Below are 23049 nucleotides of genomic sequence, written 5' to 3'. Positions count from 1 at the left end.
TGTTGTGCTTCTATAGAGTTTATTTATAGAATTTATTTATGTATGATTTGGTGCACAATAAAGTATTTTTGATTTGATATATGATTTTAGTTGATAATATATTTATAAATAATTATATAACCAGTACCTAGTCATACTAATCCTATTAAATATAATAAATGCGGAAGTTTGTAAGGATGTGTGTGCGTATATTGCTCTTTCACGCAAAAACTTCTGAACCGATTGCAATGAAATTTGGTACGTAGACAGCTGGACAACTGGAATAACATATAGGCGACTTTTTATCCCGATATTCCTACGGGATACGGACTTACGCGGGTGAAACCGCGGGGCGCAGCTAGTAATAATATTATGAAAACTCAATCTAGCAAATTATCTAGCCCAAACTGTTGAACAGTTTTGGACGAATTTCGCTATAAAACATTAGATAGCATTTTGAACGCGTTATAAATACTTTTGTAATTATTTTTATAGGTATAAACATAAGGTTAATAAAAATAAATAATGAGTGGCATCCTTCTTTGGCGCATGCAACCACACGTATTATTCTTTGATTTTTTTTTTTTTTCTATTTTTATGTATGTATGTGTTTGTGTGTGTTAAAATAAATTGATCTTTCTTTCTTTCTTTTCTTTCTTTCTAAACAAACCAATAAAATCATTACTTTTACATTTATACCGTCCATGAAAATCATCGAAATTGTAAAACACGAGCTAAGACACGGGCGCCGCCTGTTTACCAACTGCATATTAATGAAAGTCCTTCGTGTCCAAATCGTTCATTCAAGTAACATTGTGTTCTACCTCCTTGTAAATAGGTATCCATTTGCGATGGCTGCATGAATTCTTTAGCATCGCCCAACATAAGCTTTGAGCGGTAGCGATTTTATGCATGCATGTCTTATTGTAGCTTTTAAACAAATTGATTGATTTCAATGTGATTTCAGTAAAATAGAAGGAGACATTTTTAGCGATATGTAACATTAAACTTTCTTATTTGTATAAATCTAAACAGAGAAATAAAATAAACTCATGAAATTATTGTATCGTCACTGATCCTTGATAAGTGTACAAAGTTTGAATTAAATATATCCGTTTAAAGTGGGTCAAAAGGAGTCGGTTACATACAAACATACAGACGCTAAAAGCGTGTTAAAAATCTCTTTAATTTCCACGAACTCCAAATGCAAACTTCTATTAAATCAAAACCTTAAACCACTACTCTATAATAAAAGGCAACGCGGGACGGAAACTCGATCTAACATCAATAAATACACTTGTATTATATGTAGCTTTGACATATATGTTATCACCTTTGACCACGAAACCCGATTAGCATCAGGAAATTTGAGGTCACTCGCTTAATGACATCGGAAATCTACCTATTGTCAAAACTGAATCATTTAAAAATGACTATAATATTACCCACTCCGGTTCCACATGAATAGAACTCCTTCTAGCGGGTTTACATTAAACACAGGTAGATTTTGCCTACAATCCTTGAAGATGGCTTTGAAGGGGCGCTGCATTACTTCTACTGTTAATTGGCATTCAGCAATACTACTATCCTACTACTATTATCCTACTATTCTATCCTACTAATATGTATTATAAATGCGAAAGTTTGTAAGGATTTGTGTGTGTTAGTTGCTCTTTCACGCAAATACTACTGAACCGATTGCAATGAAATTTAATACGTAGACAGCTGGACAACTGGAATAATATATACCTAGGCAACTTTTTAACCCGATATTCCAGCGCGATACGGACTTACACGGGTGAAACCGCGGGACGCAGCTAGCAAAAAAGCACTAAAATGTACAATGCACATAAGAATAACAATTTACAAAAACAGAAACAAACAACTTTTAATAATTTTTTATTACCCAAATTGAACATTATCCTATCAACTTGAAAAAAATTACTTGTACCCCATTTATAAACACTTTAGCTGAGAAAAGTTCCACCGTAAATAATGTCGGCAGCCCCATAAAAATTCATCAAGTATTTAAGTAGCGAAGGAACGATCTCATGATTAAGGTTGCTCGGGCATTTCGAATAGTCAATTTCGTTGAATCCAGGATATATTTGGTGAGGTACGACTGTATCTGAGCGTAGAAAGAAGGTGGTTAGGTCGTGGGTTAGGTTCCCGGTGGGGACTCAGAAATAAACGATTCAGTCCGGCAGGACATAGAAGGCTGATCACCTACTTGTCCACAAAGAAAATCGATCAGTGAAACAGATGTATATATATCATCTGCTCCCCACCCCACTAGGGGACTTCACTCTCATAATAATAACAAACTCTACCAATATTTTCTTTCAAACGGCATTGATAAATCCCTGAAAAAAAGCACTATGAAAACAGAAAGAAAAAGCAACCCATTAACTCCGTGAAAGCCTCTACTGACAAGTGGGCGAAATTTCGACAGAAATTTTCCTCTGAGGCCAAAACACACCGCCATTTGCAACGTGATGAGGTTAACAATGTTCGAATGAATTCTAAATTGAACCGAATTACAGTCAATTTACTAAAAAACCATTGTTAATTTAGAATGAAGTACACCTGTATACGCAATTTATGTTTTTGTCGTTATTTGTTATTGCGTAAGTGTATTTTTAAGGTACCTAGGAATACATATTAAATTCGTTTATTATTTGATATATGTTTTGTTTCCTTTTGACATAATATTATTGTATATTTTTGTTTTTTCTTATTTTCGTATCAGTTTTGGTTTCATTATTTACTAGCGGTCCGCCGTGGCTTCACCCGATACAGTTTGTTTTTCCTCCATCAGAACCTTTCCTACTCCTTTACACACAATTCAACATAAATTAGCCCATTTGGTCGAGCCATTCTCCAGTATTACGCTTAGCAACACATTTTTAAAGAATGCAATTCATTAATTCAATAACAATTCATACAGAGAGCTATAATTTAGAAACTTATTCACTTCTTTGGAACGTCTGTTATAAAGGGCATCTAAAACCAAAACCACTTCTGTACAGTCGGTTAAGAGGAAATCATTCAAACCTTGCACGTTGCGTCAACGCGACGGTGTCGCCAATACAAACGCTAAATTTCCGCTCATTTCCACGTTTCCGGAAACTTCCAGGCCTTTAAACATGAATTATACAATCTCACTAAGCGATTCAACTAAGAATAAGACCGATTCTGCGCCATTTTGTGACGTCATAGAAGCTAGATAAGCTAAGATTTAGTAATTAGAGACTTAGTTAGGAAATAACGTCTGTATTTAATTATGTTCTAAGTGTTGGGCGAAACAAAATAAATAACAATTGAAGTGGAATGATCTGGGTTATTTTAAATCGCTTTTATAACCGTGTAACCGACTCATTAAGAAACTAAACTATTTATCTTACGTATACTACTTTTCTTAGATTTATAAATAAACTAATAGGTCAGGATAAATGCCCGTTTACCGGCCAATTACCGATTGAGACGGTTGATGAATGGTGAATTTATAATTACGGAGGGTAACTCGAGATTTTGCTAATTGAATATGTTGGGGGATAAACGGAAATGTGCACTAGGGATGTACCGCTATGACTGCATTTTATCGATTTATTATTTTTAAAATGAGCGAACAAGCAACCGACAAATTTCTATTAAGTTTTACTATGTATGAAAAAATCTATAACAAAGAGGGAAATATAAAAATATATTCACATCGTCTGCCTTTGTATTGTCAAATCTACGCAGTCGGACTAGAGCAAGAAATGTGGTATTGTATTAAAATTGTTTGAGTCGTTTTGTCGCGATTTACGTATATTCAATCGATTACATTATCTAATTTAAATCAGTATAAATAGTCTATCTATACCAAGAATTATATAAAGGTGAAGAGTTTGTATTTGTTTGATCGGACAATACGTTTTTTTTATATTCTGGCTCTTTATGCATCATGTATCCCAAATATTGTCGAGTGAAATACTCACATCAACTCTAAATACCGATTCGATAAGGGCAAGCACATCACTATACCTGATACGAAATAGATTTTCGTAAGAAATTCAATGGAACATACGAGTACACGCTTTAAAGGATTAAACACACTTTGATGTTTTTGTGCGAGGGTGCGTCTGCTTTGTATTATTAATTATTAAAATGTTTAATTAGAATGTCTTGTATATACATAAAGAATACTAAAGAAACGTGTGCGCAATAACCTTATTTTCTATCTTCATCATTAGGTTATTTTAGTATTGTTTTTTTTTATGTTTTTTTTTTATGTCATAGCGGGCAACTGAGCTGGTGGTTCGCCTGATGGTAAACGATTATCACCGCCCATGAACATTCGCAAAGGTAGTGCCTCTGCGAATGCGCTGCCCGCTTTTAGTGGGTAAGGGAAAAGGAACGAATTCATGACAGGAAAGAAGGAATGGACTGGGACGGGTGAGGAAAAGGAAATAGGCCTCCGGCTCCCCCACTCACCGTACGAAACACAGTGGCATGCCACTATTTCACGCCGGTTTTCTGTGGGGGTGTGGTACTTCCCCGGTGCGAGCTGGCCCAATTCGTGCCGAAGCGTGCTCGACTCCCACAATATATTGTAGGTTTCTTCATGAGTGTAAATTTAATTCCAACAATTTTAGGGTTCCGTAGTCAATTGAAAAAACGGGCCCATTCATGAATTCTGTTTATATGTTTCCGTATACGTTAAATCCTTTTATTTTGATACATGCTAGTATAACTACAAAAAAAAAATTAACAAAGGCCGCGTTCCATCGATACAATATTGAAATCATGGAGATAATGTTTCATATTGGTCGCTATGGTTGTAAATTGTTTGAATACATAGAGTGAAGTCCCTTTTGACTTGTATTTTTTTCAGCATTTCAGTAAGTACTATATAGTATAGTATTTTCTTGTGTTTGATTTTACGCGAGTATTATACATTCGAAATTAAAAACTTTTGAACGGATTTTAAACGCGATTTATTCATTATATTATTAACCCGACGTTTCAAACACTTTACAGCGAGCGTGGTCACGGGGAGACTGAGATGTACTATATTTTTAATATCATGTTCTCTGTTTTTTAATATCAAATAATATATTGTGTTGAATTTAATACGTGAAATTACCTTAATTTGACACAGAAAATTAAAACTAAACCTACTTTTACTATATTGTAAATGTGCAGTTCAAATTATTTGTTATTATTTCAAAAACTCCAAGTGCCAACCCTAGCTAGTTTTTCATTACAGGTTCGATAACACTCGAAGGTGGGTCACACACAAAGGCCCTTATGCCCCAAAAACCAAGCGCTCATTACAGCACAATCTCAACTTGCTTTCAAAACTACCCTTTTAAAATGTCGTTTCCCTTATTCCGCGTTTTATGTTATCTGGGATGAATTAGGGTTGTCAAAACAAAGTTTTAAAGCCTGTTAACGACTCGTATACCTATTTTGTACCGTATCTTTATTAATAAACAGTATATCTATCTAATGCTAGATCGAGTTGTTATGTTTTGATGTGGTTCGGCGCGAAAGATCCTATAAGTATAACTCGCTGAGCCTAACCTTACCTTAGCCTAAATTAACGCTCAAAAGTGGCGCTAATTTTATCTACGACTAGCTGTTCGCCCCGGCGTCGCCCGTGGTACATATAAAGCCCATGTCACTCAGTGAAGGTGCAACTTTCTAAAGGTGAAAGAGAACTAATTAAGCATATACTTCTATTTTTATATACTAACATATACTTCTATTTTTTTTACAAAAGGCGTTATATTTCTGAAAAATTATTGAAATCGTGACCATCCTGTGTCAGCCCAGGCGATGCTGGGAGCAGCGAATCTTATCAATGGCCTGCTTATCAAACATATCGCAGTATTCCGGTTTTCTTTTATGCGACATACCGTCCCCTGCGACGTTACGTGACTTGGAATATAAGCTGAGCATTTTCAGTGATATTGTAAGGCTTATTTTTTCAATTCGAAGCGAACACGGAGGCACGAGGCAAGCTCTAATTACGAAATAAAAATCCATTATTTTCGTGCAGTATTAAGATCAATCTCAGATCATATCCTCTTCCTTGCCTTCCCATTCCTTTCCAACATTCCTCTAATCAATCCTTTCCTAATCCCTTTCCAATTTTAAGTCGTCAATCCATTTGTAGAGGCGTAAGGTCTGCAATTTGACCTTATGCCTCTCCAAATGTTCATGGGCGGTGGTTGCGCTTACCATCAGGTGACCCACAAGCTCCATTGCCGACTATGACATAAAAAAAACGTTAAAAACATACATTTTAGGAAGTGTAGGCAGAGATGCGGGCGAAAACCCAGTATTATAATAAGGCTCTCGTAACTTATAAAACTAAGTTATACATCAAAATTCAATCAAGTAATCAGAGTAAAAGCTAAGCCCGCCATAAAAAGCTTACGTTGTGCGTCTCGCTCTAGCACGCGGGTGTGAGAGAGACAGCTGCATTAACAAAGTTGCCTTAACTTGGCCGGGTAATTACAATCATATTGTTGGAATAAATACCTTCTCACATAAATGTCGATGTTATAGATATAAACACTAACTAGGTTTTCGCCTGCGACTTCGCCCGTGTGGGTAATCAAAGAAAAAAATAATAATCCGGTTCAGTGGTTCAGACTTGAAGGCGGAACAGACAGACAGACAGGATTACTTCATTATTCCCAAAAGGAGTTAGGATAATGGTAAAAATTGTAGCAGAACGCTAAATTCAGATAATACAGACAGACACACAGAGAGACCGTTCAAATGTAATAATAAGCATGCTTGCGGGAAATCCGAGTCGATAGGTTAACATCGTTTAAAACTCATGCACGCGACAACACTGTCAACAACGTTCATATTTAATTAGGTCCGCCCCGGCTTCGCCCGTGGTAAATATATAGCCCATAACCTTCCTCAATAAATGGGCTATCCAACACTGAAAGAATTTTTCAAATCGGACCAGTAGTTCCTGAGTGCGTTCAAACAAACAAACAAACTCTTCAGCGTTATAATATCAGTATAGATTCCTATCTGGGAGTCAAGCACGATACACCACGAACTGGGCCAGCTCGCACAAGGACAGGTACCACCTTCCCAAAGACCGGCGTGAAATAGTAGCATGCTATATATCCTACTGTCCTGTCCTACTAATATTATAAATGCGAAAGTTTGTAAGGATGTGTGTGTGTTTGTTGCTCTTTCACGCAAAAACTACTGAACCGAATGCAATGAATTGCAATGAAATTTGGTACGTAGACATCTGGACAACTGGAATATCATATAGGCAACTTTTTATACCGATATTCCTACGGGATACAGATTTACGAGGGTGAAACCGCGGGGCGCAGCTAGTATACTATATTTCGTACAGCGAGCGGGTTTGCTGGAGGCCCATTTTCCTCATCCCTCCCAGTCCATTCCTTCTTTACAGTCGTCAATCCTTTCCTTACGCGTTACCCCTTAAAAGCGGGCAGCGTGTTCGCAGGAGCACTACTTCTGCTCTGTTCATGGGCGGCGGTGATCGCTTACCATCAGGAACCACCAGCTCAGCTGCCCGTCATGACTCATCAAAAAAAAACCAATCCGATAATTACAATAACTCCTCTCTCTTTTCTTCTTCTACTTCTTGCTGCGATCTTCAGCACCTATCAAATTATTTACTATCAAAATATTTATTCGCTACACGAATAACAATTACACAACCGGACACTGTAACCAAAGTCCCGCTCCCCTACATCGAACCCGAGAAACGCCGGGTGTCACATCGAAGCTCGCAATCCGCAGCCGAAGCTAATCTGACAAGCTTTCGAAAGTTCCCTTGCCCACGTACAGTTGGGACTCCACACATCTGGCCTATTTCACTTAATGCCTGTTTAGCGGCGCAGCGATCGAGATTTAGTCAATTTCGCTCTATGGCCTCTTTTCGTATACGTATAGTGGTTAACGTGTCGCGGTCGTGGATACAATTCCCAGTAGTATACAATAGTATTACTTGTACGAATCCAATGGGTTATTTAAAGCCGAAAAGTTTGTTTGAATGCGCGATTTACGGAACTACTGAACTGACTTCGAATTAAAAAATTTCGTGAGACTTAACGAACTACAAGGGTGATGGATATATGGATGGATGTTATTATCTTTCGCATGGTCTTTACCGTAAACGAGTTCTTGATTTAATTTTTTTGAGAGTCATAAAATTCTTCTTAGATACTTATATGTGAGATGCTTGTTTGGTAATTAAATAAAAGTAAATTGGTAATAAAATGGGTAAAAAACATAAGTACATACAACATACATATTATGTACATAAATTTTTAGATTTTCCCCTCTAACTACCTAAAGATAAACCCTATTTATTACTAAGACTTGAGTCTCCGTCTGTCCGTCCGACCGTCCGTCACCAGGATTTATCTAATGAACCTTTCAAAAATGGTTTGTTTCTGTTGCCTCTGTACCGAGAAAATAATAAAAAAAAAATCGAGGTTGACATGGTTTACGACCACGTCAAAATGATGCGATTACAAATCCCGGCCTCGCCATCAAAATCTTTTCTATTCCGTAAAAATTTCACATAAACATTCGGAAACCGTTTTACGCCGCAAATACGAAACTGCGACTACAAGCGTCCACGTGTCCCCAGCCCCCGATACCACACTCACTGCACGGTTGTTACGTCTGCATCCCCGTAGACGTTTTTTATTCAACTATTATCTTCAGTGTTGTTTTAACGAGAGCAAAGATATATATAATGTTTATTTTAACGGATTTTCACGCGACCGCCTTTAGTACTGCTACCTACGTCTGCGGTCTGTGCGCGAATAATTCCATTTTTAAAATGAACGAACGTTTTTAAATTTAAATCTTCCGTCGCTTTTTCGTACATACATATTTCATTGACTAGGGCAACATACGGAGCTAGTTATAATTTATTTATCTAATATATAAAATTCTCGTGTCACAATTATCGTTGCCATACTCCTCCGAAACGGCTTGACCGATTTTGATGAAATTTTTTGTGCTTATCCTTAGGTATCTATGAGAATCGGCCAACATCTATTTTTCATACCCCTAAATGATAAGAGTAAGGCAGAACAGCGTTTCCCGGGTGCAGCTAGTTTATTTATAATACTTTACTGTACAAACTTAGAAACAACTAGAAAACAATAAACAGAACAAAGAAGACATCATTTGTACAAGAGGCGACCTTATAACAATCTCTGCCAGGCAATCTGGTAGAAAAGGAAATGTACGAAGTATGCAGAAGTATGTATAAGTATATAATTATGGTATCTCAATAAAATTTAGTTGTAATTTAGAAACGGGAGGAGTGCCTCCCCAAAAACTCGATAATTTTTTTTTTTTGTAGCAAAGAATTAATTATGTGTCTAGCAGTTAGTTTTAACTCGTCCTAATGTCAAATTGATATCTCCATTTCTATGTAACAAAGCGGCGAACTAACAAACAGACGATCCTGTCAGGTTTCTTAAATATCACGACCTGTTTTTTTTTTTTTATTTTACCGGCTTCCGAGAGTAAAGTTTTTTTCTGGTAAGGAAACCTCAGTATATAGTGGCATATATCATATTACATGGCCTCTAAGGTTTTTGCGGGAAAAATAAAACGAGGTCTGTTACCGCTTCCGCAGTATTTTATTAACTAAAAAGTTATTTTATTAACATAAAAATTATTTTTAATTGGTGGGGTGTGAAAAGAGAAATTAAAAGATTATTAGCGGATAATTCAAATGAAAACTTAGGAAAACAAAACAGGAGTAAGGTTAACCTCACACAGCCAGAGAGCTTGCTTGAATAGTAAATTCGATATCCATTAGCGTAGCTAAAATTCAGAATCGGACGGTTTGTTAATTTTCAATAAAAATGGTCACCGACGTCCCTGGTGGAAGGTACCACTCTTAATTCTAAAATGGGATCAACTAACAACAATTTCCTATAAAACACAGAAAGAATCACGCAAATCCGTTGGAAACCCGCGGAGTTATCTAGTAAGAAACTCAAAAAAAAAAATAATCAATTACATTGAGAATCTCATTCACACTCGTTTTTAGGTGTCAGTTGAGAAATAAAATTACATTATTTTAAATTTCATTTCTATAGCTTTATGAAAAAGAATAGATCAACCATATTAGATGCTTAAAAATCGAAACATTAAATTACTAACGAAAAAGCTATTATGATCATTACATTTAACATGGGTGTTTCTTACAGGCAACGCAGTGTTCCAAAATTAAAAATACTTTCCAATAGAACACCTCCAAACCAATATTTACATTAACTATGCAATAAATAAAATCCGTAGTTAAAACTCAGTTTTAGTACCAAAAACATTGGTTTAGCGCCTGTCCGTAACAACATAGAAAAATCCCCAACCTTTCAAGTTACAGCGTAACATTTATGCCTTTTCTAAAATTTATTACGATATATATCACAAAGCGCCGTAAAATATGTCACGATTTGTTTGTTTAATCCGATATGCTATTATCGAATTTAAAGATAATAATTTTAGAGTGCGTATGTTATACATTTGTTTTATCGTATTTGTAAATATCTCTCCATGCCATTGAGAGGTACGTTCTTCTCCTCCTTGCGGTATTGGTATCGTAATTCAAGTTAAATGCACAGCGATCAATATAATAAGGGCTTTATTTATAAGAAAGGAGCTCACCTTGGGTATGGGTAAACAAATTGATACAGGCCAGTAAAAAAATCCAGTTTCCGACACCAAAACGGCACATCTCTGTCCGGCTCATCTTGAAACACACATACAAAACACTTCACTACAGGTTTTAATTCATGATTATCACATTTTCACATAAAAACACGATATTTTCGTGAAACTGATATCAAGCGACGCAGTGCTACTTCGACACTATACAATCCGCCATTTTCGTTGGGCAAGCACTGCTGCGTTCGGAAATCTAACACGAACTCAATATTAAAAGGTCAACGTCCGTGACAATCGTATTACACACTAATGCGAAGTGAGCTCATTGAGTGTTTGAACTGAAGTGAGGATCAAATTAAACTCTTTTGTCTATGAGGATGCTATGTGCCATAAACAAAGTTTCATTGCGTATTGATTAATCAAAGATTTGCAAGCTTGAATTTGTTTCGTTTGTTTGAAATTACTTCAATTAATCACAGTCTTCAATAATTACAACAAAAAGGTCAAAAGGGTCATCCATTTTATTGGTTTGTTGAATTTCAAACGGACATTTTGGTTTTATATACTCTGTGAACTGAAACTGAATGTAAATTCAAAACGTCAAAAGTCAAAACTCAGGGCTCGAAAGTCAAACCAACTTGAAAGTTGAACCTTCAATTTACTATAAATTACCGAGCAGATCTTTTATTATATTTATTAACTTAATATAAATTAAAAGCAAATTTATTTAGCGGACTACGTATTAATTTTTTAACTAGACTTTAAGTAATATAATCAGAAAAAGAGACACAAACAAGGACAGGCAAGTCCAAGTAGTTTGTAAAATGGAATTAGTTTACTCAATGAGAAGAAAGCCTCTGAAATGTGAACCACCGCAATTTGATGGGTAAGATAGATAATTGTGAAGCTGATATGTGGTGTGTGTGTTTATATGTATTGTGAAGTTATAGTTAAAATGTTTCCTTGTTAGTTAATGATGTGTCCTAATGTAATTCAATGTGTAGTACATTTCTGAACGTTTTTCAAATAATTCCTAATGTCGTGATCACGTATTTAAATCTAAGGGTTGCTGACAAACCATCTGAAATTGTAAAAAGATCTATAATTACCCTATCTATGTGAAATTACATCGAAACATCGTTTATTTCCAGAACGTCAGATCCAGAAGTAGTCCGCCCAATATGCACGATATCCACTGCAAATATCATAGCGTTTACGTCACTTACTGAGCTGTCAGACTCCGATGGCGACACCTGGGGCGGACATGTGTATGTGTGTGATCTGAACACACCGTGGAACAGCCATAAAGTCACCAGCACTGTGCATCCTGTTAGTAATGTTTGAAATGTTTATTTCTTTTAGTAGTGTTGTCCAGTGAACCTCCTTTATATTGTCATCATCATCAGCCCTCCCTGTGCAAGGCAACAGGCTGGTCTCAAACCACTGACTTATTGATTTTCAAGTCCCATCCCCACCACTAAGCCACCACATCTTCTTTATATGTTCCTAGATTTCCGCTACTGTCCTTTAAGTGAGATAACTGTGGTAAAAAGTAGCCAATGCTCTTTTATCCTACTAATATTATAAATACGAAAGCTTGTAAGGATGTGTGTGTGTTTGTTACTCTTTCACGCAAAAACTACTGAACCAATTGCATTGAAATTTGGTATGTAGACAACTGGACAACTGGAATAACATATATGTAACTTTTTATCCCAATATTCCTACGGGATATGGACTTACGCTGATGAAACCGCAGGGCGCAGCTAGTAAGATCTAAACTATCTCCAGACACTTTAACTTTTTTATCTTCTTAGTAACAACAAACAGCTTTTTTTAATCAAATTGTGTTTGATTTATTGCATAAACACATTGTATATTAATGTAGATTGCACACTGTAAAGTTTTTGTTTTACTTTATAAATATTTTAAGTTACTACTACCCAAAAATCTTCAAAATCAAGCTGTTGCTATTTCCATTCTGATAATTCAAATTCTGAGATTACCATTCTTTGAAAGATATACATCATCGAACCGAATAAGTTGTGTCTATGAGTGTCCAGGCCATAATCCACTACACTGGCTAACTGCAAGTTGGCAGACGTCTCACGTTGTCACACCATTGAAACTCAGATGTACACTTATTTACAAAGTCTAAAATTAGTCATGCCTAATTGTCTGCAGGTGTCTGCCCTAGAATGGGACTGTGAAGGCAAGCAGCTACTTGTGGCGACTACAGTCGGTGATGTTTCAGTATTTGGCCAGAAGGACCATCTCCTCAACGAGTGGACATGCTTGTACAGTGCCAGTTTTCCTGGTGAGAAATAGTGTAGTGTAGGCCGCATGCAACACATTGTATTGCTGACTTGAGTGTTTGGTACTCATCACACAAAATAGTGTAATAAAGGCAAGAAGGCCCATATCCTTTTCCTTACCCATTACCACATACCCACACGAGAGCAATAAAGGAAACAACTGGGCCTTTCCTTTATTGCTCTCGTCAATCCTTTCCTAACCCCTTTCCAATTTGAAGTCGACAATCCATTTGAAGAGGCGTAAGGTCTGCAATCGACCTTACAAATCTCCAAATGTTCATGGGCGCTGGTAGCGCTTACCATCAGGCGACCCACCAATTCCATTGCCGATGATGACATGATTGTAACATTTTTTTATAATAATGCAGCTGAGCCTTAGAAGAACTAAAAAACACTGTCAATCATTATTCTTACACCTTTTTATTATTATTTTGCAGTTATTTTCCAATTATCATGATTCTCATCAGCCCAAATTTATTCAAACTGCTGAAACACAAGCCTGTGACTTCTGCGTTTCCATCCTCGCTACTCATTGTTCTAGAAGTTTCTCTTCTTCCCTTGCAGGTGAGAAAATAATTAAGGGAATATTCTTCCACAATGGCCGCCGCGTGGTGGCGCACGATAAGAAACTAGACGCACCGATAAATGAGAAATTCCAGATGCTGCAGCAAACGCCTACTTTGAAGGGATTTGGGTATGGTGTTTTATCTTAGAGAAAAGATGTCTTTCTTCAACCGATCGCGGAAAAAGTTTTAATCAACATATATGTAACAATATTTTTTGATAAATAAATTATTGTTTATTATTATCATTATTAAATAAGGAGGATGTTTTCAATAATACCTCAGAATCTCAGAACATCTGACTGGATGAACCAATCTTGGTTATTCTTTTTTCATTTGAAAGCTGGTAGCTCCCGCGTGGTCCCAATTTAATTTTGTCTAGCTGCGACAATTGAAAGGCCGTTTAATTTTTTGTTAAAATAGTTATATTTATGTACGTTTATACTAGATGAGAACTTAAGAACTTCCACTACAATATTAGTGCTTTAATTCTTACATACGCTGTAACGCTGTAATGTGTACCGTCACTCAGGAAGTATCCACTTTAAAAGCGATAATAGTAATACAATATTGAGTTTAAAATGTATTATTGTTAAATTTTTTAGTTTTATAGCATTGAAATGTTTTATAAAAGATACATTTTTAAAGAATAAAAAATAAATGATTCTAAAAAAAAGTCACCCGCGATTCCGCCTCAGCGATCGAATTTCTTCCACTCTTTCGGTTTCATGTGCCTAAAGGACACCCCACGATGCGGGTGGTCGAGAGGCTAGGTGTTTGTTAAAAAGACCCTGGTTCGAATCCCGCCTCGTGATGAATTGTTTTAAATTCTTTAAGTGTGTACACTTCTTTTAAGTTACATTGCTATCTATCTTTCAGTTGGTTGCCTGGCAGAGATCAATTATAAGTGATAAGGCCGCCTTCTGTTCTGTGCTGTTTAAGTATAAGTTTTGTTTTTGTATTTTGTTGGCAGCACAATAAAGTGTTTAAATAAATAAAATTAAAAAATATATATAATGTATTTGGTAGCGGCGTGGGCGGGGCGGGCGCGTGCGTGGTGACGGGCACGGGGCTGGTGGGCGCGCTGGCGCCGGGCGACGAGCGCGCGCTGGCCGCCGGCGACGCGCTGCGCACGCGCGACCGCGTCGCCGCCGCCGCCATGGCGCACAAGAGTGAGCGCGCGCACACACACGCACGCACGCACACGCACACGCACACAGATATATAAAGAATTAAAGAACTATTTCTTTTAACACATACACACACAAATACACAAAGAACTGTTTGTATGTGTGTGTTTCAACACACATATAAATACAGAAAAAACAGTAAATAGTAAAAAAAAGTAGTGTGTAAAAAAATAAATAATATGTAAATGTACACATAAAATTTATTTTGTGTAAAATTTCCTTTTAAACGTAAAATATTACGATAATTAACAATGTATGTTGTGTTCTACTTAACAATGTGTGTCTGTAAGGCTTATGAACACATTGATAAATGATTTATCGCAACACCTTATGTATGTTAATGCGAATCATTGTCTTTTTTATATTATTTGCCAATTTTTAAATACGTGCTTTTTAACTGGAACTTAAATTTCCATTTATGTATCGGCATTTCCTAGTAACACATGCCTTCAGTTATTTTGTTCTTTTTTTTTTGAAATAAGTCCACTAATATTTATAATATCATCTATAGAATGCTAGACCTTCTCAAAACTTTGGTAATATCTGTCTCTTTGGGTTTTTGACATGCTTGATACGTATAGAACATGTATTTTCTTTTATAAAACAAAAAAACTAACTGTCACCCCCCCTTCCCCCGGTTCCGCAGACGGCACGATCCTGGTGGCGGCGTCGAGCTCGCGCGGCGGGCGGCGCGTGGTGCGCGCGGGCGCGGTGAGCGCGCGCCGCGCCGCCGCCGCCGCGCCGCGCCGCGCGCCCGTCGCGCTCGCGCTCGCGCCGCTGCCCGCGCTCTCCCTGCCGCCGGACGCGAGGGACCCGGGTGAGCACACACATACACACACACACACACGCATCCGCGTTCGTATGTAACCACCACACGTATATTTCACTACAAGAGACAAAAATCACGACGTCAATGAATACAAACACACATACATACACAAAAAACGCACTTACACACGCACGCGCACATACACACAACAAGTAGTTTGCACACGCGTCCGCCTTCATGTACAAACCCAAATCTGACTAACGCATGCATACGTGTTTATGTACCAACACAATAACTAGCTGCAATAGCCAAAATACGTGCAATGAATACACACACATATACGCACTCAAGCTCTCACTCACACATACCAATCAAATTCCCGTAATTTTAATACGTACGTGCACGCACACACGCAGTAACATTAATGTGCCAATACATATAAAACACGTGATAACTTAACAAATTTACGCATGCGTTACGTAATTCGAAACGTAAATATATAATTGCAGTGTCGATAAGTTGGTGTCTCCGCGACGATACCGACAGCCTGCTGATAGCCGGCAGCACGGTCAGCATGTGGAAACTGACTGTGCGCAGCTACCCCGTGCACAAGCTGCTCTCTAAAGGTGAGGGTAGTTTGATATTTTTATTTTATTATTAGTTTTTCCTATGAATCCCATTGTTTCTTTGAGAATATTGCAAAAGAGAAGCATCAGTAATTTCTCATAACATCAGCTATCTGCCAGTGATCGTCCCGTCACAACAGTCAGACAAAAAAAATATATATATATTATTTTATGTATGTACCATATTATATTGCATACATACAGTAAAAAAAAACATTTATTGAAATATAACAAACAGATATTATAATTTTGAATGATAAAAAAAATTGACCCACAGGCCCCCTGCAGGGCAGTACGACGCCGGGCGACGTCAGCAAGCCAGCGTCGGATTGCTTCAATTCACTTGTAAGTATAATTCAATCCAGATTGTATGTAATTAAACCACACAAAATTTAATTAAATAACGCTTTTTAAGTATTTTTTGTTGTATGTATTACGTCAGAACTTCGTTAAACAGAATATGGTGATAAAGTAGAAATATGTTTTGTTTGTTCGTTTGCTTTTAAAATCTAACAATCAGAATATACACCTACCACCTATGTAGTTGTAATGCAATAATGCATCTATTTATTGTCCTTTTTATATTTTGTTAGAACGATAAATATTTCAAAATAAATTCGTGGTTTTATTAGGTGATAAATTATTTTTCAGTCCTGGCAACCCATGGGCGCTTGGTCGATAGACAGCGGCGATTTCGGTACTTGTATTGCCAGCTCCAAATTGCCGTTGAACGCGCCGCTTGCTGTGCTGACAACACCGAGAGCGATTCATTTATTGGGAGAGTCGCATCATTATGTGAGTAGCCATTGTAAGTTATTTTGTTAGTTTTTATTGTGTGCGACTACTCTGCAGCGTCCCAATACTGTGCGATTATAGCACTGTGTGGTGAACCTGCTGCTTAATTATAATCAAATTATATGGTAAACTAGTGATTCGCCCGTGGTACATATATAGCCTATATAGCCTTCCTCAATAAATGGGCTATCTAACACTGAAAGAATTTTTCAAATCGGACCAGTAAGTACTTCCTGAGATTAGTGCGTGCGATAAAATGACAAACAAACTCTTCAGCTTTATAATATTAGTAGAGATTGGTGATGAATATTTTTCACAGCACCTTTAGGTTTATTTAACTCTAATTGGTGCGAATCCGACTCGCACTTGACGGACTTCAATTTTTTGCAGTTATGCTCCCGTCCCATAGTGACCGGATCTGAAGTGAGTCCGCCGGCCTCCACACCACCTAAGAAGACCAAATATGGCCCCGGGGTCTTACCGGTATGTGATGTGATAGGATTTTAAAATCCTGTGTTCATACATTATATATGCATATTACTTTCGAGAATTTCCAATTTATACAAATTACGATTCTGGCATTAATATTTCATATATTTTTTACATAACATAATTTTATATTAGTGTAAAGAAATTATACACACAAACAAAACAACCCCCCAAACTCAACTAACTAACGATAGCGGGAAATCACTAACTCCTTTCCCCCCTCTCCCCCGCAGAGCGGGTCGCGGTGCGCGCGCGCGTGGAGCGCAGACGTGTCGTGGTCGTCGAGCGTGGCGGTCGCGCTCGACTCGCACGCGCAGCTGCACGTCTACAGGATACAGCCGGATATGCGTGAGGATTTTTTTTTTTGGGTAGATGCTAATGGCTAGGTACTTCAAATTGTTTGTATATTTCTTTTAGTATCTTGTAGTGTACTTTAAGTATTTAAACCTGCGTGGGCGATGAACAATATACATATAATAATTATTTACATATTATAGAAGTTATATGTCAAGTTTTCAAAAGCCACAGATCCTTGTATTAATTATTAACAACAATGCATATTAGTTTCTATTCGTTTCTAATAGTCATATTAGTTAGTGATGATGTATTGTGGTAAATGATATAACATATTATATGTTATATATATATATTTTTTTTTATGTCATAGCGGGCAACTGAGCTGGTGGTTCGCCTGATGGTAAGCGATCACCACCGCCCATGAACATTCGCAAAGGTAAGGCCTCTGCGAATGCGCTGCCCGCTTTTTTGGGATAAGGGAAAAGGAATGGATTAACGACTGGAAAGAAGGAATGGACTGGGACGGGTGAGGAAAAGGAAACGGGCCTCCGGCTCCCCCACTCACCGTACGAAACACAGTGACATGCCACTATATCACGCCGGTTTTCTATGGGGGTGTGGTACTTCCCCGGTGCGAGCTGGCCCAATTCGTGCCGAAGCGTGCTCAACTCCCACAATAATATTTAAATATTTATATATATTTTTTTTTTTCAAATATTTATTTGCATTTTTAATAACACAAAATTTCTCAATTCAGCGAGCCAGCACCAAATAGCGCACTTGGTGACACTCCTGGAGTATGCGATGGTCAGTGGGTTCGATTACTTGGACGTTCTGCTGACACTCAAACCGAATGTTCTGGAAGCTTTGTACGAGAGGTTAGTGTTTTGGACTGGAATTAATTTGAACGCGCGGCTTTGCTTTTGTGGTACCATAGCATAATGTATATGTGGTACATACTGTAATACAATTATTTTTTAAGGGTACCCGCAGAAAACCATCCCTACAAAGTCCGGTGATCCTCTTTTAATTGAAAGCCGGTGCCTCCGGGGATTGTCTAATTCTGGCAATTTCATTTCCAGAATAACAGAGAGCTTCCAAAGGCAACCGCAGCCGTTCCAGCAGTACTACTATCATACCTGGTTGAGATTGAGGATTGTACTATGCAGGTAGTTATAGGAAGATGTACGTATATATTGACGTTAGTTTTAGAAACCTTTGGATTATAATCTAACTCGTGAGATTATTGTAATGTGTCGTCTAAATGTTATCCGTAACATTTATAGTTGTTACCGTACGCAACCTAACGTAAGTTTAACTACGATACTGAGATATATCCATTCTTTTGGTCCTTCGAGCCGGTTTGTTGAACTTTCAATGACATTTTTCGTTCACTTGTTGTGTACTTAGTTTTTTTTCGTCTAGCCTCTTTCGCCACGCGCCATACGGAACGTCGTTTCAAAACATGTGCTTGTTTCACAAACCCACCGCCCTCAGTGACCAATGCCAATGTGTCCCCAGCATGATACCAACCGCGCAGTCGAGCGCGTCGAACCTGACGTCGCTGCTCATGTGCGCGAGCGCGGCGGCCGCGTGCGCGTGCGCGCTGCGCCCCGACGAGCGGCCCGACCCCGCGCTGGCGCCGCCGCCCGCCGCGCACCCCGCGCCGCCCGCGCACCCCGCGCACCCCGCCGCGCCCGCCGCCCCCGCCGCGCTGCTCGCGCTGCTCGACGACAGCGCCGACCACGATAAGGTGCCGGGATCCAGTTTATATATATTTATTATTGACAGAGTTTTTTTTATAGATTTGTTTCGATATAGTGTATTGGTCCTTCGAGCCGGATATTGATGTATTTTAGCGATTTTAAGTAATAAACAGAAACTATATTATCAATTATTATAGAAATTTAATAAGTATCGGATAACCTTCTAACTACAGAGATAAAGTAGCGTAAAATTTTGGAGTCTTGAATTCGTTTCTCCGTACAGGCTAAAGTTTAGATTTAGAACACAAAGCTAATCGAATCGAACTTGCCAATAATCAAACACCTGTGTTCCCAGAACCTCGTAGCGCTCGAGGCGAAGGCGGAGGCGTTCGGCGAGGCGGCCGCGGGCGCGCTGCAGCCGCTGCAGGCGCTGCGCCGCCCGCTGCAGCGCGCGCTGCACACCGCGCTGACGCTGCTTGCCACGCTCGCTGCGCTGCACAACTCCGCGCAGCACGGGTCGGTGCGCTGTATTGCTGCACTGTATTGCACACAAGCCAGTGCAACAGTGCAACAGTGCTGATAAATTCAAAGCCAAATGATAACTATAATTATTAGCAGATTATACATATCGTCAACATTCACTAACGCATTGTCTTACTACTATATGTTGACATTACACATTGCTTCAGGCAAAAAAAGTACAGGCTGATGTATCACACCCACACAGAGTTAGTTCTGATTCATTTGAAGTACTCAGAAAGAGTTGGGGTGCTTTCATATTGGGTACTTTCATATTTGAGTGTTTCCGCCCTCCCTTTCTTCTAACTTGATGTTTCGGATACATGACCATGTATATTATAACTACGGCTAACTCTCATGTGGCAGGTACGAGCTGTACTCAGAAGCGAGTGCGGTGCAGCTGATCCGCAAGCTGGTGGTGGTGTGCCGCGCGGCGGGCGGCTGCGCGACGCCCGAGCTGAGTCGCCCGCTGGCGCGGCTCGCTGCACACGCGCTCAAGCCGGACCTGCTGGGTGAGTGTTACTTACACACCTCTGGTGGGAGACCTGTTCCTCGACCTCTCTAGTCCATTCCTTCTTTCCAGTTATCAATACTTCCTTATCCTTTATCCCTTAGAAACAGCCAGCACAATTGCAGTCACTTACAATCAGATTTACCACCAACTAAGTTGCCATCTGTATAACATAAAAAAAGCTTCTGAATGCTCACTACAGAAGCAATCTTATCAAAATGTCTGGATTTCTTTAAATCTTACTGCTTGCCATATTTTACTTATGTAAAGCTCAAAACATATAACATGACTTATATTCTTTAGAAATGCTTTTGATCATCCTAATATCCTAATATATCTAATATACCTAAGACACTGTTGCTCTTTTCAAATCTTATAACTATATTATATATAATACTTGCTTAGGATTCGTACATGTTAAATAGATGTTATTATATGTACATATAAACCTTCAGTTTTTAATATTAATTTGTTGCATATTTGTAAAGATTTAAGCTTGCTTCTCACTTTATACTATGTAGTAATGAGTATTGAATATTAATCGATTCTTTTCTAATGGCACAACATGATTTACTTTACTTCATAAAACTTTTGTCTCTAACCCCCCTTGATATGCAATCTTATATAAGATTATACAAATGTTTGATGTCAAAATATACACCATTTCTTAAATTGTTTGTTATTAAAAAACAAAACTATGCACCAACTGACCCTTTTACTGCAGTATTATAGTTTTTCAAGTGTTGTTTAATTTGAATATATTTTACAGAGGAGTGTCTAACCATTTGCGCCCAAAACACTGCGCGCGTTTGGGACTCTCTGTCGCGCTGCGGCCTTATCGCGCCCCATTCGAAGCCTATACCTTTATATGTAAGTTTGTTTAATCTTTATTACAAAATATTTTTTTCAATTTTATAAGCGTTTCACTTTTAAAATTGAAAATGTAACTATCAATGTCAGTTCGAAATTGGAAATGGTTGACAGTAGGGCTTTGTTAAAGACGTGAAAATCGTAACTTACCGGTTATTGCTAAATTGCTCTTACAATTATTGTTTTTTAATGGTTAATCATATGTGTATAATAAGTGGGGCGTTCGGGAGAATTGAAACAAAAAGATTGAGTCATTACATGGAAAATTGTGAATATGAAATTACGAAGAAAATTATTTTCAAAACTTATGTTTTAAATCGTTTCTATGTTTTTGTTAGAATACATTCAATAGGATAAATTAATAATTGAAAAAATATTGATTTTGCAGTTTGAGTATGGCGTGGAACCAGAATCTCTGAGATTCACACCGGAGCCACCGCCGTATGCAGTTTCTGATCTGAGTCCTTCATTTGACATGGATGCTATAAGGTAATTCGCGTATATTAAGATACTGCATTTCTTTTTTTTTTCTTTATTTGGGATAATAAATAGTACATAACGAGATTTATTTGTTCATTATGAATAATTTCCATATTTATTTTCCTATTTTTCCAAGGGTAGAATAAGAACTTTAATAAAACGGTTTGTAACGCAATCAAGTATCTCAATAAACTAAAATACAACCAGATACATGTACCTGGGTGGCGGCAACGCGTGCGCCAAGTGGCGCGAGTGCGCGCGGTGCGGCGCGCGCGCGCTGCCCGCCGCGCACTGCGCGCGCCACCCGCTGCAGCGCGCGTACGACGGGAGGTTCGTGGCGAGTTGTCGGTGAGTTGGGGATGGGGATGCATGTATTGTTACACTTTATTTGATGGAATTTGTATATTTGGTTAACCACGATAGCTGCTACAGCTCGCGTATTTTGCATGTTCGTGGTATGCGGGTATCTATTTGATAACTTACATGTGTTTAAATAAGTATCAATTTACAGTTATCAAAAATTGATGACTCTTGGTTCACATCCGGTATAAAGAGTAGATGTCAGAGTACTATTGTGGTGTCATTTCTATTAATCAAAATTAGTTAAATAATAGGTTACATACACCTGCGTTGATGCAGACAAAAATCATAATAAAATAGTACCCAGTTAATAAATCAACTATTAAATTTTGCAGGTCGGGTTATTATATATTTATCCCATTTGTTAAAAATACAATCTAATCGTAGAAATGTTTTGCTTACAGATGCGGTGGAAAGTGGACATTAATCTCCAATGTGTAGTTTTAATACAATATAAGTAATATTATGTAAATATTTTGAATAAAATGTTTCATATAATGTCTTTATTCTCTATGAACCTACTTAACTAAACTTCACTAGCATATAGTCATAAGTTAATAAACAAAAAATGAAAGGCTGATATGTGAAAGAAGCTGTAAACACGATGCACATGTATAAGTACTAGCGTATTATCTATTGAAATAGAGGATCGAAATATAATTGTTTTAAAAATAATAACAAAAATATGCTATACAAAAAGTGCTTCTCACGTACTTTTTCTATAAACGACTCTATTAACCCACAGCCCAGTACTGGACCGATCGCTTTGGAATTTGGCATGCAGATAGCCTCTGTGATTTAGACATCAGCTAAGGAATTACTTTGATCAATTCTATCTCCACGGAGTAGAATAGAAAATTATAGCTTATATCATGAATATTTATTTTT

The 23049-nt window shown here is 37.9% G+C and overlaps 2 protein-coding genes across 2 annotated transcripts in view; one reads left to right on the top strand and one right to left on the bottom strand.

Moving 5' to 3' along the window:
* The window catches only part of LOC119836334 (neogenin), an 87909-nt gene extending 76950 nt beyond the window's left edge, over positions 1-10959 (bottom strand). The window contains exon 1 of the mRNA XM_038361635.1: positions 10672-10959. Coding sequence (XP_038217563.1) covers positions 10672-10756 — 85 coding nt within the window. The 5' untranslated portion in view covers positions 10757-10959. The remainder of the gene's footprint in view (positions 1-10671) is intronic.
* Positions 10960-11286: 327 nt separating this feature from the next.
* On the top strand, positions 11287-22651 carry LOC119836437 (mediator of RNA polymerase II transcription subunit 16). The gene is made up of 20 exons (XM_038361759.1): positions 11287-11557; positions 11823-12000; positions 12856-12988; positions 13551-13680; positions 14579-14721; positions 15386-15556; positions 16018-16134; positions 16412-16479; positions 16786-16929; positions 17320-17412; positions 17652-17766; positions 18473-18593; positions 18798-18884; positions 19237-19468; positions 19777-19937; positions 20307-20452; positions 21221-21321; positions 21710-21810; positions 22009-22149; positions 22566-22651. Exons 1-20 carry the CDS (start codon positions 11496-11498, stop codon positions 22600-22602), a joined length of 2481 nt encoding a protein of 826 aa, XP_038217687.1. The 5' UTR covers positions 11287-11495; the 3' UTR covers positions 22603-22651.
* Positions 22652-23049: the final 398 nt, after the last annotated feature.

This window comes from Zerene cesonia, chromosome 24, assembly GCF_012273895.1.
Source record: "Zerene cesonia ecotype Mississippi chromosome 24, Zerene_cesonia_1.1, whole genome shotgun sequence".
NCBI lineage: Eukaryota > Metazoa > Arthropoda > Insecta > Lepidoptera > Pieridae > Zerene > Zerene cesonia.
Note: the sequence above shows the minus strand (reverse complement) of the source record. Positions and strands in the feature narration are given on the sequence as shown.